This window comes from Phoca vitulina, unplaced genomic scaffold (genome assembly GCF_004348235.1).
Source record: "Phoca vitulina isolate PV1807 unplaced genomic scaffold, GSC_HSeal_1.0 scaffold41, whole genome shotgun sequence".
Lineage (NCBI taxonomy): Eukaryota > Metazoa > Chordata > Mammalia > Carnivora > Phocidae > Phoca > Phoca vitulina.
This window is the reverse complement of record NW_022589744.1, coordinates 6,518,888-6,534,582: the sequence shown is the minus strand read 5'-3', so window position 1 is coordinate 6,534,582 and position 15,695 is coordinate 6,518,888. Positions and strand designations below refer to the sequence as shown.

At 43.6% G+C, this 15,695-nt stretch overlaps 1 protein-coding gene across 2 annotated transcripts in view; it reads right to left on the bottom strand.

The window, feature by feature from the left end:
• Positions 1–15,695, bottom strand: part of MAP2K6 (mitogen-activated protein kinase kinase 6) — a 115,498-nt gene that overhangs the window by 82,847 nt on the left and 16,956 nt on the right. Inside the window, exon 1 of one of the 2 annotated variants that reach the window (XM_032429351.1) lies at positions 7,933–8,630. The exons of the other annotated variant lie outside the window; for it this stretch is intronic. Within the exon in view, the coding sequence (XP_032285242.1) occupies positions 7,933–7,942 (10 nt within the window). The 5' untranslated portion in view covers positions 7,943–8,630. Of the gene's footprint in view, positions 1–7,932; positions 8,631–15,695 lie in introns of those variants that run through there. 2 annotated transcript variants of the gene reach the window in all.

The following is a 15,695-nucleotide window of genomic DNA, read 5'->3' as shown; positions in this document are numbered from 1 at the left end:
CTCACTTAGGAAAGAAAGCACTAAATCCTTGAAATCCAGCCTTGAATATTAAATGCTTGAGCCATTCCAGGGTCACAAGGTTAGAATCTTCTGTTTGTCAAATGTAAAACGAAAACAAAAACATGATTGTTGTGAAAAAATGCTGTTGGATCCCTCAAAAATGTCACTACTTACAAAATACGATTATCCCCATATCTGTATTTCCAAATTAATTTTGACATATCTTTATAAAATTTCCTCAAATGTAGCTTTGGAATTGCCCTATGTCTCCCGACATTGAACAGAAATCACCTTTCACTTAATCAATTAGGTTCTCTTTAAGACACACCATCGGATACGTGTGCACCCATGACAATGTTAGAAAGTTATTCCCTCTGGACACAGTCAGAACATATATCCTGATCATTTACTCTGGTAAGATTGGCTTTGGTGGATAATGACTTAATCACTGAAACTTGGAAGCTTTCACCATGTTCAAAGACTGTCACCACACTCGCTGATGGAGAAAGTGCTTCTGGCTAGAAATAGACCCATCAGCTAAGTCACATTAGCTTCCTGATATTTCTTTTATTGCCAGTACCAAACCACAACAAAGAAGGTTCTACTTACTGTGTCACTAGTAAGTTTGTCTGAATATACCCTTAAAAGCTGAAGAATCCAATTTTCATAGTTAAAACCTGCAGGCCAGAAATGGTTATCCCTACACAGGTTAAATTTCCCTCTGCATCTAAAGCAAATGTTTAGGACAATTTTTTCTTTTAAATCCAAGGCAGCGGGGTTCCTAATCTTGGTTGGCTGCACATCTGAGTCCCCAGGGAGCTTTAAAATATAATGATACCTGGCCCTATCCCTGGAGTTCTGACGAATTGTTCCAAATGCAGCCTGGGCACTGGGATAGCTAACAGTTCCCCCAGGTGATCCTAATATACAGTCAAGGTTGAGAATCATGGACCCCAAGGGCAATGGTAATATAGAAGAAAACCAGGAGAAAAAAATAACTAAAATTGCATTTACCAAGAGCTAAGAGAGGAGAGTAGAAAAGTTTCCTCCCACTATTTAACATTTCCCCCCAAAAAACAGAAAATCAGTTATTATAAATCAAATTATTATGTAATCAACTTATAAATGATTTCTGTATGATCAATTAATAATAAATTATTAAATATAAAATTATATGTATATAATGATTAAATATAAATATATAATTATTAAATATAAAAATTATATGTGTATAATTATTTAAAGAAAGGAGAGGGATGGCCAAGAGTAAGAGCCCAAAATTAAGGAAAGAAAGTAAATGTGTTTGGCCCCTTAGTCATAAATCTTAGTCATACCTATGCCTCCTTATCCACACCTTCCTTAAACGGCATATCAAAATCTTTTTTTTAAGGGCACCAGACTCCTCAAGACCGTAGTCCAGAGTCAGCATATTACTGCCCATTGGCCAAATTTGGCCTGCCTCCCGTTTTGGGAAATAAAGTTTTATTGGATACAGCACATTCCTTGATTTCCATATTGTCTGCCTGCTTTCACACCACAGCAGAGGTGCAAGAGACCATCGGGCCAAAAAACCTAATATCTGATCTGCCCCTTTTCAAAAAAGTTTTCAACTGCAGCCTATCAGCTGGTATCCTGTAGCAGGCATAAATACATCTCCCTTTTTTGCTTCTCCCGCTAACGCCCACGCCGCAGCTCGGCACTTCTGCTCCTGCCAACAGCGCTGCTCAGCGGGCTCCGCCCCATCGAGAGGCACCTGCTGGGCCTCCCGGAGTCACGGCCCCATCCAACCTGCTTGGAGTCGCGTCTTCAGCTCTGACCAGGATGTCTCAGACCACCTGTGCACTAACCAGCTTGCAGCCAAATAATAACAACAACAACAATAATAATAAAATAGCACCGAAGCGCTCACCAACGCGCTGTAATTGAAGGTGCTCATGTTAAGAAGCAAACAAAGGTATTTTACGTACTGCTTCTCCACGACCTAAGTTCGAACCTCCCTAATCAACTTCTGGTTTTTGCCTCAATAAATTTAATGTTCTTCCTTTGCTTTACTACTTTGCTAAAACCTAAGCGATGTGCTTTAATAGTATCCCCCGCAGTTCTGCCATTGTTTTGCAAAACTTTTACTAGGGTAGCAAAAACCAGAGGTGATTCTAAGAACCCCCTTATCATGTGCTTGCTTGAACTTCTGTATTTTTCAATACAGAATGAAGCTCTAGTTTACTTTCATCTTTTGGAAGAAAGATGAAAGGGAAAGACATGAGAATTTATTGCTACCTAGAATTCAAATTTCCAGAGGAGACAAGCAGGGCTTCAGTGACTCGATGATATGCATTCGCTTGTAAGATCAAATTTCTTCTCTTCTCTGTAGAGTACTGTCAGTAAACTATTGTCTCCACTTTGGCAATCTGGTCCTGAACTAGGGACTTGATACCCAGACACCCAGGGAAGGGGCAGAGAAAGAAGACCTCTCCCATTTCCTGTCCCTTACTCCAAATATCATTCCTTTCTTGTTAATATCATACCAACCTCGCCCCTACTGATGTGGGAGGGCTGCTGATTCTCTGTTATGGGGGGCTGCCCTGTGCTATGTAGGATGCTTGGCAGTATCTCTGACCTCTACCCACTAGATGCCAGTAGCATCCACACAGACACACAATCCCTCCCAGTTAGGACAACAAAAACGTTTCCAGACACAGCCAAATGTACCCTGGGGGGCAGGCAGCCTCGGCGCTTAGTGGAGAACTATTGCAGGAGGGGAACTAGCCCCATAGACCCCAGGTTTGCACACCTTAGCCCATCTCTTTGACTACCTCCTTAGTTTATGCCTTCATCATCTTTAACCTGGACTGCATTAATACCCTCCCACCTGATCTTCTTGACACCCCGCCCCCGCCACCACCCGGAGCTCATATATCCTCCAAACCGCCACCAAATCACCTTCAGGCGTGAGGCACGCCCTCCCCTCCTCGCTGAGCCGTCTCCACAAAGTGCTCTCAGAGCAACAGAGCCACTTCACCATGGTTATGGACCCCTCCACAGGGACAGCCTCTATCCTGACACCCCTGTGCCTCTGGGTTGGTTTACTCTGATGGGCCATTCCAGCTCCAAAGCATCCCCACAGGATGGGCCTCACACCTGCTTCATTACTCAACTGTGCCTTCTGCCCAGTCCCGGGCTCTTCTGCTTGCCTTCAAATGCTAGTCGCAAGAACACTCCCCTGTAAACCCTCTGCATGCAAAGCTCCCTCTCTGGGTCTGTTTCCTGAGCGACAGGACCAAAGACACAGAGTTATCTTTCTAAATTACAAATCTGATCATGTTGCTTCCCGGCCTGCCATCCTGCACTGGCTCCCCATCACCTACACCAAGGGACCCTGATGAATAATTATCAGGGCGCCTGGCTGGCTCAGTGGGTTGAGCGTCTGACTCTTGGTTTCAACTCACATCTTGGTCTCAGGATCCTGGGATTGAGCCCCGCGTCATGCTCCCTGCTCAGTGGGGAACCTGCTTCTCCCTCTCACTCTGCCACTCCCCCACTCAAATAAATAAATAAAATCTTTTTTACAAAAAAAGAATAATTATCAGAGTGGCATACAAGGGCATCTCCATCAGTAGAGTATGGCAAGGCAGTTCTTTGCAGAAGGAGCCCTGATACGTAGTATTTGCTGATTTCCATGGTGTAACTGTTTCCACCACTGTCCATTTCAAGCTACCACCATTTTAACAACCAGCTTACAAAATTACTGGCTATTTAATAAATGGCTCCCGTGAACCAGACAGGAGCCAGCTCTGGCATGCCACTGATAACCCTGGCTATTCACTATTGTTAATTCTCATTGTTCTCCTTCACTCATACCTCATCTCAGCCATGACAAATTCTTGCAATTCTCAGACCACCAGGATGCTTTGAGGTTCTGTGCCCTTACTCATGGTGTTTTCTCTGTCTAGAATATGCTTCCTTTCTCTCTGACTCATGCAGACCTACTCAATGTTCTGGATTCAGCTCAAATAAAATCTCTTCCATAAACATTTTCAAGGTTCACCCCTCCCCATCCCATTTCACTCAAAGGTTAAAGAGAACCCTCTTGCTTTTGTGTCCACAAGTACCAAAAATACTCTCCTACCATAGTGTTCCTATTATATTTGTGTGTTTATGTATATGTGTGTGTGTTTACAAAACTGTACTGTCTAGGCTATAACTCTTCTGAGGGTAGGGTCTTATTTATATTTTTCTGGCAGATGAGATGCTCACAAAATGTGGTTTTTGAATAAACTAAAAACTAGCCTCACTTCCTAGTTCAACATCATCATCAAATACAAATCTTAAAAGAAAGTCATCTCAAGGAAAAAATACTCTATTACCCCAAACTTGAACAGTGGGTTTGATCTCTGGTTCCCTACCTCCAGAATGCTGCAGAGAGGCAAAGCAGGGATAAAGGCTGGGCCAGAGCATGACCGCTAAGGCTTCATCCCAAACCCAGTAGTCTCCGAATAGAGCGGAAAAGCACTGGAAACAAGGGCAACCTCTGCAGGCCCAAGGAGATGGCCCAGGTGGGCTGACTGGCTACCTCCTGACTAGGCAGCATGGAGACCAACCTTCCCAAATGCTGCTGCCTCGGGCTAGGACTCACACCAGCTTCCCCCTGTGCTTGCGATTTGAACCAAGCTTTACACGCTCACTGGGTGCCTACTACTTGAGAAATACTGCATCCTTCTTTTTTTAAATAGAGAAGAGTGTTTATTTATTTTTAAGATTTTATTTATTTATTTATTTATTTATTTATTTCACACAGAAAGAGAGAGAGAGAGAGAGCGCAAGCAGGGGGGAGCGGCAGGCAGAGAGAGAGGGAGAAGCAGGCTCCCTACTGAGTAAGAAGCCCAATGCAGGGCTCCATCCCAGGACCCTGGGATCATGACCTGAGCTGAAGGCAGATGATTGACCAACCGAGCCACCCAGGTGCCCCAAGAAATAGTGCATCCTCAAAGGAAGGATAGAAATGATAATTAACCACTCAGAGGAGATTGAGGAATAATAATCAGCTTTGCTTTTAAGCCAAAAACAAAAATGTACTCCCCCCTCCAAAAAACAAAAACCAAAAAAAAAAAAAACACCTCCACCAAACCAAAGAATTGATAATGCAAACTGACGTAGCATGTCCTTGCTGTATACGAGCTCTGTTCCAAAGGCTTTACGTATAATCACTGCATATGGGTAGTTTACATATTATATATTATGCATTTATAAAGTTATGCATATATGTACATATAAAAAGTTACGTATATACATATATAAGGTTATGTGTACTATATATTATACATATATAAAGTTATATATATACATATGTAAAGTTATGTGGATTATGTATACATAAAGTTATGGATAGTGTTATAGCCTATGTTATTATATAATAGTAGCTTGTTATATAAAACAAATGCAAGTGCGTATGCCATATATTATAATAATATATAACACAATATAGATAATAACATAATATAATCTCTACATATTCTGCACTTAATATAATGTCATATCTACATTATAATATAATATCTCATTCTATTATAACATTATAATTATAATATCTACAAATATAATACTGGAGCATCCATGTAATATAATGTTGGTATATATAACATTGTTTTGTATGTTATATATTATAATGCATAAAACATATCATGTATTGTGATGTATAATATGTTATAATATGTCAAGTATTGTCCCCATTTTACAGATTAAGAAATGAAGATGTTAAGTAACTTGCCTAAGGCTACACAGCTAATAAGGGGAAGAGCCAGGATTTGAACTCAGGTGGCCTGACTCCACAATCCGTGCATTTGATCATGTTAAGAGAAGGAGAAAAACAGGCCCCCTGATGACTTTTCACCACTGTCACCAAAGGATTGGCCATGTCCCTTTCAGCGCCCGTAAGCGGGGAGCGCCGGTCCCCGCCCTAGACCTTGGCATGCGGCACCTGCCGATCACTGATCACCGGCAACAGCACCCCTCAGCGAGCCCTGCAACACCCACAACACCTCGGTTGTCAAGGGACGTGTTCTTTTAGCAACTTCCCCATGTGGAAAAGCCGCAGACCCCAATGACAAGAGAAATGAGAGGCACAAAAGGCAAGGAAGCGCCTCCCCGCCCAGCAATGAAAACAAACGCACGGAGCAAGGCTGAAGAGAGCCGAGAGGAGACAAACCACCAAGAGGACATCGGGCCTGGGAACAGTCTGTTAGCTGACCAGAAGGAAGGAGCCTTCTCGTTACCTGGGACGGCTAAAGAAGTAAACCACAGGAGCCTAGAGCAACGATGTGGCTGAAGAGAAAAGCAGAAGAAAAACACAATGGCAGGGGCGCCTGGGTGGCTCAGTCGGTTAAGCGGCTGCCTTCGGCTCAGGTCATGATCCCAGGGTACTGGGATCAAGCCCCGCATCGGGTTCCCTGCCCGGCGGAGAGCCTGCTTCTCCCTCTCCCTCTGTCTGCCGCTCTGCCTACTTGTGCTCTCTCTCTCTGTTAAAATAAATAAAAATCTTAAAAAAAAAAAAAAAACACAATGGCAAATGAGGAGAGCTTCGGCCGGCGGTGGCAGCAGCTGGGAGTGTGGCCAGGACGGTGACACGGAGTGTGGCCAGGCCCCAGGACGGCCATGGGGAGACCCGGGAGTCACCCACCATGGCTGGGAACAGAAAGGTCCCGCACCTTTGCAACCTCACATGGGCTCTCTGTGCACGGCAGACCAGCACGAGGTCGTGCTTCTTCAGAAAAACTTAGACTACATTGAAACGAAAAGAATAAAAAAGACAGTGCCTTTGGGAAAGAGTCTCATGGGAAACAGGGTTATGTTAGGGCCTCAGGGCTCAGAGAATCAAACTTCAGTTTAAAAAAAAAAAAATGCTCTGAGGACATTTCCCTACAGAGCTAGATAATGGGGCCTTTGCTTGATTTTTCAGTGGGGTAAGGAGTCAGGAGATAGAAATTAGGAACAGCAAGACCAATCAGAGGTCTGCTGTAACAATGTTTAGGTGAGTCTGTCGTGGCTTAAAGATGCCTCCCTGTTTCGGTCCTAGGCTGACTGAGTGACCTCCCTTCATCCCTCCGCTGAGTCCTCCTGCTGTGTTCCAGATGCAGTCTCTCAATTTCAGGTTGAGAGGGGCCCTGTCTGCCAACTGACCTCAAGAGTCTGGCTGGTCTGCCTTTCCCTGGACTCAGCCCCGTCTCTTGCACGACTCCCTGGCGCGGGGCCTCTGCTAGGGCTACCAGCCCCTTGCCTCCTGCTCTCTCTTGCCATGAACTGATTAACTGTTAATTCTTTCATTAACCGACCCCCTGCTCAGCTAAGGCTCACCCCTCTGAATGCCACTCCAATTCTTCCTTTATGCCCTTCCTCTTCCGACCCCTCCCTGTTTACTAAACTGCCTTCTGCGCCTATTTCCAAATTCCACTTCCCAAACCTACCTTCGCTGAGGACGCCTTCCTATGCAGGAAGGGAAGATGACAATAAAACATGAAGTTATATAAATCACCCACATCATCAAATCTGCTAAAGGCATCAAATTCAACGACCACTTGACGGAATTGCCTAAGTCAGTGAAGTCCAGCAACTGTGTTTTCAAGCACCTCTTCCCCGATAAGCTCAAAACACAGCCACCATAAAAGGGTAGGGAGTATGTAATGTGGGCATCACAGGTAGCACTGAAATGCTGCCTAAAGGCGGTGGGTAAGAGAAGGCCAGTAAGCTGCTGCAGATCTAAGTCTGCATCCCCACCCTGCTATTAACTAGCTCCAGAACCTCAAAGACAATTACTCACCACCCCCCTCCCCGGGTGCTTTCATTTCCTCGCCCGCAAAGGAGAGAAAACGCCCACCAAAAAGGTCAGCAGGGAAAGGGTGATAAGCTAACACACACGAAGGGTCTGGTACATAGCAATACCTTCAAACATGGGTGGAGGAACTGAGGTGAGTGACTTGGCTCAGCCAGTCCTGCCCGTGTAACACGATTCTTAATCCAGCAATTCAATCTCCAAGCGTTTAGGTTTCCTGTGCGTCACTCCAAAAACTTGTTGACTAACGTAAATCCAAGCTGTATCCTTGCACCTTGTTTTCATTCCCTAGGAGAAGGCTGGAGTTTCGCTGCCGAACCGTCAACTGTCAATTACTGGCTCGATTATGTAAACCTGGTATTCTTAGACAAAATGATGGATCCGCCCTCCCCTACCCCAGTTTCCATTAATCACCAGAAGAGAGTACAGCAACGAACACCCAGCTAACACCAAAGGAGGCGGCAGCTGGTAAGGCAACATGCTACATACCCAAAATACCTTTGTTGCAGGGTAAAAAATAAACAACATTTCTTTCTCCCTTAAACTCTTAACTCCTTAGGTGTGTAGGTACCGATCAGATTTCTTCTGCAACCCTATAGTAGCACAGTGTAAGGGACTGAAACAAATTTGAACTAAAGCTAAGATGGATACATTTGAAACTGAAGCCGGTAAAGTAAGTATCTCAACATAAGGAAGAGAGACCTTCAGGAGGTTTAGCTGTCAAGCTGGAGCACGGAAATGCAACATGTCCCTCATCCAAATAACTACCCGCGAGAAACAAAGCTACTGTGTATGTCCCACCAACCCAATCATTACGCATAAAATCAAGAGTTCTTTGAATACTCCTTATGGAACTCAGGCATTTACAGACAATTCATTTGTTACCCAAAGAAAGGGGAATTCTTACAGGGAAATGCCTGTGGTATGGGGAGAATACTAAAAGACAAATGGAAAGACCAGGGCCCAGCCTTGGGTAGTTACGCAGCCCCCAAAACAAGCTACTTCATTTAAACATGCAACAATTCTTACTTGGTCTACTCCATCAAGTGTTTAGTGAGGACAAAACAAATTTTTATCCGTGATTTTATCTATGATTTCTGAAAATCGTGCACAAATCGAGGCAATGCCATCCACATGGAAAACGTCACTTGTGTTAAATGAACTAGAATTAGCTCACTGACAGACCTAGCTAAGGCTGAGCCAGCCCTTTTGCTTTTGAGGTCAGTAAGTAATCTAAGACTCGAGAGTTTTCTCTCCACTGCTTCACTTCCCCAGAGTCGAGTTTCCTTCCTCTATCTCAGAAAGTTGGTAAAAATCTTTTCCTGATGCAAATGCACTTTGGATTTCCCATAAATCTCCAGCTAAAGAAAGTTGGTGGCATGCACACAATGGCCAGCTTAGAGACTGCAGTGGACATCTGTCATGCATTTGGCATCCGAGCCCCCTTCCTATGTTTGGAGTCCTCCACGTCATGAGGGGAAGCCAGCCAGCCAGCTAAAAGTGCAGGAGACTCATGTTCCCAGCATCCTCCGCACTAGAGCATAAGCCCAGGGCAATCCCTGCCGACTTGGAACTAGTCCCTAGCGATATAAACCGCAGAGGCAACCCAGGATCCATTCCCGCACTCGACAATGGTAGTGGCAGCTCCATGAGTCTGGGGAAGCTTTGTCGGCAGCAGTTCTGATGACAAGGACACCCCATGTCCAGTGGCAGTGAGTGACCCAAGCTGTGTATCTTGTACCCCCTGGTGGGAACAGTAAAGTCTGCACCAGCCCCCTTCTTTGGTCTATTTTGGGGTTTTGTGCCAGCTCTGTTGCCTCTGATTCTAGTTCTCTGAGCCTCTGGAAACTTTTATGAGCCACCCCAAATTCTTCCAGTGGATTCCTTTCCCACCAAGATCAGCAAGAATCCATTTCTGGGCATTCTGACAACAAAATCTTATGAATTCAGAAATCATCCTCAAGGCTAAGAAATCAGCCAAGACTAGCAGAGCACCCTCCTTCATCCAGAAATTTCCAGATGATGTGCCACTAAACCTCATGACCTGATCCACCTTTCCATTCACCATCTACCTCACATAGTGAGCACAGGGTCACACAAGAAAAGGGAGGAGGGAGAGCCTGAAAATAACCACACTGCAGTTCACTGGTACAGAATGACAAACCTAGAAGGTTGGAGTCTCTAAAAATGTTTTAGGACCCACTCTACTCAGACATTTTATACAGAAGTAGACTGAGGTACCAGAATTAGAACATAGACTTTTTAGTCAAAAAAAAAAAAATTAAAAAAAAAAAAAAAAAAAATCTGAATTTTTGTTACTCCCTCCATTATTGCCTCTCCTCCAGTGCCCAGACACAGCCTGGCAATATCACGAACTTACACACCACACAGGACATGCATGTTCAACCTCCTTTGCTTTTCCTCTGCTCTTCATTCTGACTAAGATGCGTTCTCCTTGCTATCGAACTCTTATTCACCCTTCAAAACCCAGCGCAAAAGTCTCTTCCATTGTGAAGCTTTCCTAAGGCCCCCTAAATCAACCACTACTTCTTCTATGTTGTTGAAACCTCTCCCATGGCTATTATCCTGCCCTCTTTTTAAGAGTATCAGTTCATCCCCTACACCCTGCTCCAATTGTGAGTTCCTAAGATAAGCGAAGGTCCTTCACCAGGGCCAGAATTTAGGTTAAGGCAAGCGAGGTTCCTAAAGAAGCACTCACTCTCAAGTGCAAGTGCATAAAACTGGTCTTTACCATCTGCCCTTCTTGAATTCAGAGCCTATTATAGAATAAGCACTCCGACTCTTGTTGACTGGTGAATAATACAAGAAAGTGTATATGATTCAGAGAAGATCTATATAATAGAGGGAAGGCCCAGTAGCTGTCACTGCCACAAACAGGTTGAATAACCCCACTAAAGCTACTTAACCTGGCCAAGTGGGAAGAAAAACATGATGCCTTTCATTGCCACGGTCCACGGCTCTGCAAGTCCACGCTCAAAGGAAGTTCAAAAAGGAAGAGATCAGGACAGAGGGACTCAGTCACAGGACACTCAGGCGCTTGAGCGGAGGCCTGCCCCCTGCACAGGATTGGAAGGGAAGGAGGGGAAAATGATCAAACCAAGGTAAGATAAGCTGAAGAAAAATAAAGATGAAGAGGCTAAAGGCTAAAGACGGTACATGTCAGGGAGTGAAAAATAAGCTGAACATAAATTGGTTAGCTGCGTGGAGAGAAACCACAAACTACTCTAGAAAACCCAGCAGGGTAATTCTGGGGCTTGGGACTGGGCAATAGGATAGAAAATACTGTTTTATAATAATAGTGAGAAAACCAAGAGCTACCGCCAAGCCTGGTCAGGTATAACATGTGAGTGAGCTCATTTCATTCCCAAATCAAGCCTCTGCGGTTGCGATGATCCATCATCCCATTTTACAGATGTGGACACTCAGACTTAGTCAAGTCAAGTCATATATTCAAGGTCACACAGCGGCAAACGGCAGAACCAGAGTTAATTCATGCTTTGTTGCCCTGAACACACCCAAGAGGGGGAGAATCTCATATGGGGTGGGGGGTGGGGTAGAGTTCGCACGTATGGCCAGAAGAGCTGGCCTCCAGGAATGCTGTTCTCAGGACGCAAGCTTAATACAAAAAAGACCATTAGAAAGAGGGGTGGGGAAATGAAGAGAGTATGCATAGAGGAATGGGGTGCAGAGTAGAGTGGGGAGATCACTTTAGGTAGACAGAGGGCAAAAAGAACATCAGTCAAGATTAGGAATGGCCCTGGGATCAGAAAGGGGTGACCCGGGGTCCACACTCCAGCACCACAACTTACTAACTGATGTGTCCTGGAGACACAGTGTGCCCTCCCTGCATTTCAGTCCGCACATCTCTAAAACAAAAATAACAAATCTGACCTTCCATCTATGATCTCTGAGCCTTCTTCACAGCCCCACTGAGAGCTTGAGCATCAGGCATGTAACAAAGGGTAATCTTGTTACTACTCAGAATAGAAGAATCAAGGACAGGATAGACGCAGAAATGTAAGGTCAGGGCATAGATATATGGCCCTCAGCGGGAATGAGGGGCAGTCATTTTTAGCAAAGAGGCAAACTCATCTGTTGAGAGAAAGGAAAGCACGGAGAGCTGGCGACCTCACAGGAAAGCAGATGTAAACAACTTTCTCTGCCATTCTCAGAACATTAAAGCTGAAAGGGACCTGAAGAATAATTTAATTGAATTCTTTCCCTGCCTCCATTTTACAAATGAGGAAACAAGCAAATTTACTCCCATAAAGGGCCAGGCCGGGAGATATTTTAGGCTCTGTGGGCCACAGTTTCTGTCCCAATAACTCAACACTGTCACTGTAGCATGAAAGCAGAGATAATATGTAAACCAATGAGCATGGCTATGTTCCAATAAAACTTTATTTATAGACAGAAATTGGAACTCTGTATAATTTTCACGTGTCATGAAATATTCTTCTTTTGATTTTTTTTTTTTTTTTTAGCCACTTAAAAACGGATAAACCATTTTAGCTCTTGGGCTGTACAAAAACACACGGTGGGTCCCAGTTTGCCAAGCCCTGCCATATGCTGGTTATGAGCTCATGCTAAAGATAGTCAGACATGAGTCTGGGTTTTGCCCCCACAATTTACTAGAAGGGAAACGGGCTATGGTTTTTAGTCTTCCTACTCCTCATCATTTACAGACTCCTCATTTATCAAATGCACATAAAAATTACACGTGCACCACACAATTTTGGGGAGGATTAAATGAGATAATGCTTGTAAAAGAGCTTAGCAAGGGGCCTCACTTGAAATGCAACCAAAACAATGCACAGAAAATACTACATCCAAGAAGATGCAGGTGACACAATTAACTCACAGCTAAGCCAGGATCAGAACCCAAGTACCTATCTATTCAATTCAATACCTTTTCCAGTCCCACAGCCATTGGTAGACTTGGGCTTTACAAGAAGTCAGATACTCACGACGACGTAATTCGCTACTAAAAAAGTCCCCTGTCCCCATCCCAGAGATTTCACCATTAGAAATTAATTATTTTCTCTGAAGCTGCTTCCCACTTGAACAATGCAAATTCCCCTGGATGAGTTTTTAATTTAAGTTCTATTACGTAGACTGAGATGTAACTTATTACTCACTTCTTAAGTGGTTCTCTAGACACCAGATTTTGATGGGAAATAGAAAAGAGGAAAAAACGTAATATATCCATACAATGGAATGCTACTCAGCCATAGAAAGGAATGAAGTGCTTATTCGTGCCACAATATGGATGAACCTTGGAAACATGATGCTGAGTAAAAGAAGGCAGATACAAAAGGCTCTATAGTGTATGATTCCATTCATAGGAAATATCTGGAAGAGGCAAATCCATAGAAACAGAAGTAGCTTAGTGGTTGCCAGGGGCTGGGGTGTGGGGGGCCTGCTTTCCATCTGTGGAGATAAAAATGTTCTGGAACTAGATAGCGGTGATGGTTGCACAACCTTGTGACTACTGAAAAACACAGAATTGTATACTTTAAAATTATTTAAATGGTGAGTTTTATGCTATGTGTATTTTACCACAATAAAAAAAAGATACACATGAGGATTCTACAGGTGCGATGAGAAGTTCTCAGTTGAGAAGTGAATCCACCAAAGGCCATCTTAGTTCACTTTCCATGTTTACGTAAGGCTCAGCCTGCACACGGCTAACAAATAATTTATTCAAACACTACTTGTAGAGCACCTACCATGTGCCAGGCACTGAACCTGGGCTCTGCGAATAAAACAGTACACAGGATAGAAGTGTTTCTTCCCATTTTTTCCCAATCTATAATGGACCAGAGCAAAAATCCCCATCGAGTCATTTTTACAAAAATAAATGAGAAATATTTGTTGTGGAGTCATTATCATAAAACTAAAAATATATGATAGCACTGCTTCATTCATTCTCGCTTCAAAACTGCCTAATTACTAACATATCCAACAGTGAGGAAAAGGAATCAAATGTTCTTTGGTTCCAGAGAACCAAAGACCTGGGCTCTCAGAGTGGGTGGGGTTGGAGTGGCAGAAGCTCCAGGGGAAAAGGGATGGAATGTAGATGAGATCTGTTAATTTGCAAACTTGTTATCTTTCCAAAGCTAAATCTCCAGAGGACAGAGAAGTGAGACAGCTGTTCACTTCTTTTAAAGTGTTGTTTGTAGTCGAACAATCGAACACTGATGGCAGCCCATCTATTTTATTCTTTCAAATCAATTCCAAATGATTGGAATATATTTTTTATTTTTTTCAAACTTTTAGGAACATTGGATCCAAACCAACCCATAAAGCTGATTCTGTCCTTTTTGTGAAGACTTCATAAACTTACTGGATCGTATAGCCTCGCATTTACAACTATTACACAAAGAACAAGGTTCTTCCGCCATCTCCATTATTTACCTTTTATTCTTAGCAGAGTGAAAACAGATAAATGCATTTTGGAGAACAAACACATGTGTCCACTTATATGTAAACTCAGGTTACTATTAAAGTACGGGTTTAAGTAGTTAATTTCTTCCAAACTTCTACCCAAAACAACAAAAGCGTGGATGGTTTTCCAGAGCCCAACAGGAATGGAGGGAAGGTAAAAATGTTTGAAATACTTCATCTGCTGGCATTCGCCCATCTTCATTTTATGCTTCTGTATTTGCACCGTATCTCTGTATTCTCCCCATGGTTCAGCCTTAAGGCATCCTCCCAATCAAATCAGGTATTTCTTGAAAACAACAGAACGTACTGACCATTCAGTTACAAGGAGAGGAAACTGAGGCCCAAGCAAGTTAGATGAGGTAGATGAGATCACAAATCCAACCAAAAATATAGATAAGCAGTTAATTTTTTTTTCTCTGATGTGTTGCTAAGTTTGTTGCTAAGAACTATACAAGGCCATGGATACACAACTTGGGAAATTCTAAGCTAAAAAAGAAAAGTTTAGGGGCGCCTGGCTGGGTCAGTTGGTTAAGCATCTGCCTTGGGCTCAGGTCATGATCCCGGGATCCTGGGATTGAGCCCCACGTGGTGCTCCCTGCTCAGTAGGGAGTCTGCTTCTCCCTCTGACCTCCCCCCACTCCTGTGGCGCATGCTCTCGGGCTCTCTCTCTCTCAAATAAATAAATAAAATCTTTCTTTAAAAAGCTGAAAATAACACAAAAATCATAGGAACTGCTTATGAAATGTGGAGAGACCACCTCAGGTTTGGTTTTGCCTTCCATCACCACCTGGGTGCTCCCTCCCGCACTTTTATAAGACTCTGGAACCAGGGAATATTCCTCTGCTTCACAGATTAAGACTGACTTCCAAAGCCCGGGCAGTTGGAATCTCGGGCTCTAGAACACACAGGTTGGGATTTCTGCTCCGGAAAACCTCCAGAACAGCAGGCCCTCATATGTGAGCAGCACGCACTTGACCTGATGGAGGAAGCAATGGAGGGGGAAGGCAAGCTCCTGGGGTCTTGACAGGCAGGAAAGTCAAGTTAGTTAGCTAAAAAACAAAACAGCAGGGTGGGAGACATGCCCAGATGAATAAAAACTCCATCATCAGACCTCAAGGCATGCCCTGTAGAACAAAGCCAAGTGCAAGTTGACGATATGCCAACAAAATGTCATGATGAGTTGAGTCATCAAATGGTAAAGAAAACCACTAATACTAAATCAACCCGGGCAAACTCTCTTCCCTATAAAGGTTAATGTCTTTTCTTTTTCTAACTGATAAAGAAAGTTCGTCGTACATTTGACAAAGGAAAGCTCTTCTATGCTAATTTGGCTCTCCATTTCATACCAAGCTTGGAATATTAACAAAACCTGTTGCTAAGGGACATAGATGCATAGTTGAGTCTA